The sequence below is a fragment of the Mercurialis annua genome, linkage group LG3 (genome assembly GCF_937616625.2).
Source record: "Mercurialis annua linkage group LG3, ddMerAnnu1.2, whole genome shotgun sequence".
Lineage (NCBI taxonomy): Eukaryota > Viridiplantae > Streptophyta > Magnoliopsida > Malpighiales > Euphorbiaceae > Mercurialis > Mercurialis annua.
Genome location: NC_065572.1, coordinates 66,754,247 through 66,756,932, shown reverse-complemented (window position 1 = coordinate 66,756,932; position 2,686 = coordinate 66,754,247). Strand labels below are relative to the sequence as shown.

Here is a 2,686-nt window from a genome sequence, read left to right as displayed (position 1 = left end):
TTGTTCATTATACTTTTTATGAGCTACTAGTTTATACCATTCTCTATCGTCAATCAAACTCTATAACCATCAAAATCTAATAGTGTGACGGTTAGTTGGAGTCCTATTTAAACATATAAAGTCCAAGTAAAATTATTTAATACTTTATAGAACTGTAGATAATCGACATATATTTATCAAATTTTATGACATAAGGAGTAGAGAGAAAAGTTGAGGAACTAATTGTCAAATAAATTGAAATTAGAGATTATGTTGTACTAAGAGAGATACAAGTTGAAGAACCAGTTGTCCATAAAAATCATCCTATTTTGTCACAAAGCTAATTGGTAAATTGAATGTGATAAAAAATGATATTTCTTGAAAAGGGCACTTAATGGGTAGATAAATAAAGGCGGGGCTAGAAAACGAATTGTTTTACAAAATTAGTGGACAATTTCATAAGTTGGCAATGGCCGCACCGCATCCATAATTGCCCCTTCAATTTCTCCAAACGCCCTCTGTCTCTCTTCCTTAAAAAAATACTACTATAAAATAAAAAAAACACATATATTTATATTTATGTACAGAGTGAATAAGACGGCAGAACAGAGTATCCAATCACAATCTAGTATTAGAAAATCAAAGAAAGTGAAAATTACTAGCCGAATCTATTTCTTTTTGGAATATGGGCACGCAAATTACTGCTAATTACTATCATAACTTCTCTTTAACACCACCGCCATTTTTATTTTCAAGATCACCATCTCTTCAGCTCAACAAAAACATACCATTTTCAAGACCAAAATCCGGTGGGTTAAGCTTAAAATATGGAGGAGTTTCTGTTGTGGCATCGTCGTCAAGTAACGTGGCTGCGCCGTTCTGGGATTCTTGGCGGCCTGAAAAGTCGTCTTCTGCGCCTGCTTTAATTAGCGACATCCTCTGGCCGTCTGCAGGTTTGTGATAAATTAAAAAAAGATTAAAGAAAGTTTAAAAGTTTTTTTAATGGTTCATTAATTACGGTTACTTACTTAATTGTTTTTGTAAGTGGGCAGGAGCATTTGCGGCTATGGCTATTTTAGGAAAGATTGATCAGATTCTGGCGCCAAAAGGGGTTTCCATGACTATTGCTCCGTTAGGCGCTGTTTGTGCCGTCCTCTTCACTACCCCTTCGTCTCCGGCTGCCCGGGTACCTTCCATTTTTACTCTTACTTAATCTGTATTGTTTTTGGTTTATTGCTAGTCATGATATTATCACATTGCACAAATCCCTTTCGGGTTTTATTTCCGTTTCTGAAAACACTTCTAAAACTTTGCAGTTCTAAGAAAATATATTTTTCTGTTTCGGCGTTTCCATTTAATATTTTAGTTTCCGTGGGGACTACTAGACCGTTTGTTCTTTAAAAGAAATCGGCAAATGATAGACTACAATTTCTGAAATTGATGACTTAATTTTAGAGCTTTGTTACATTGCAGAAGTACAATATGTTCATAGCCCAGATTGGTTGTGCAGCAATTGGTGTTATAGCATTTTCAATATTTGGCCCGGGTTGGCTTGCCAGGAGCGTTGCCCTTTCGGCGTCAATTGCGTTTATGATCTACACGCGTTCTACGCACCCTCCAGGTTTTAAGTCATCATATCTTTATATATTCATCTAGTTTCAAGCAGCTTTCATTTCCTGTACTAAAGTTACAAGACAATATGCAGCTGCAAGCTTACCGCTTTTGTTCATCGACGGAGCTAAGTTTCACGGCTTGAATTATCAATACGCTTTGTTCCCCGGTGCTGCTGGATGCGTTATTCTTTGCTTGATTGTAAGTAGAAACTCCTTTCAACTCTTCCTTAAGTTCTCTGCGTTGAACAATTACTCCACGCAATTGTTGTATCATGTCATCTATACATAAAACCAATAAGTGTATACAATAGTAAAAAGATTCCGAATTTCCGATCTCTTAATGGTTTGTTGTATAAATGACGTATAATTATTCCTCTGCAATTTATTGCAATAACCCTTTTTTATTGCTTCTTCTTTCTTGCAGCAAGAGATTGTTTGTTACATGAAGGAAAAATTCAAATTTTAATTCTTGCAATTTTCTCAAGCATCATTAGAAATAGAGATGATTTTGATCAACAGAAGGCCCGGATCCAATTGATGGTTTCAAGAAACAAATATGTTACAGAATTATCTTCAACATCTACACACAATTGTACCTAAACAAAAGCTTGTAGATGTATTTGTTCAACTAGTATTTGCTAGCCTGTTTATAATAGGATTAAATTTATAAACCAATTAATCATTTACGGAAGCTTTTAACTTCTAATTCTTCCCAATATATTAATTTTGTGTTCTTTTTCTTTGCAATTTTCAAGAAGATTTGTTAAGCTCCTCTGGCAGGACTTTGATCTAATATGAAATTTTGTTACAAGCAATATGTTAGACTTGACATTGAAACAAAATCCGATCAAGAAAAATTTTATAAATATTAAAGACTTAATTTTTAAATTTGAAATCTTAATCCGGTCAAGAAAAATTTTTAAATTTCTTAACCGGGTTGAAAATCCTTTAGACCAAAAAAATATTCCTTAATAGATTTGAGAAAAAACCACTAGATAAAGGTTGGAATGGCTTTCCAGCCACCAAAAACCACCTCCTCTAATATGGACATTACAATCGTCTAAGATAAAAGGATATTTCATTTATAAAATTTT

General features: G+C 33.9%; 1 protein-coding gene across 1 annotated transcript; it reads left to right on the top strand.

Moving 5' to 3' along the window:
- The first annotated feature begins 525 nt into the window (after positions 1–525).
- LOC126671204 (uncharacterized) lies at positions 526–2,298 on the top strand. The gene is made up of 5 exons (XM_050364941.1): positions 526–932; positions 1,032–1,165; positions 1,453–1,600; positions 1,685–1,791; positions 2,017–2,298. Exons 1-5 carry the CDS (start codon positions 665–667, stop codon positions 2,056–2,058), a joined length of 699 nt encoding a protein of 232 aa, XP_050220898.1. The 5' UTR covers positions 526–664; the 3' UTR covers positions 2,059–2,298.
- Positions 2,299–2,686: the final 388 nt, after the last annotated feature.

Excerpts from the sequence above, each read along its gene's own strand:
- LOC126671204 (XM_050364941.1), top strand. The coding sequence starts at position 665 with ATGGGCACGCAAATTACTGCTAATTACTATCATAACTTCTCTTTAACA. Across the intron at positions 933-1,031 it reads CATCCTCTGGCCGTCTGCAG|GAGCATTTGCGGCTATGGCT; the intron begins GTTTGTGATAAA and ends GTAAGTGGGCAG. Across the intron at positions 1,166-1,452 it reads CTTCGTCTCCGGCTGCCCGG|AAGTACAATATGTTCATAGC; the intron begins GTACCTTCCATT and ends GTTACATTGCAG.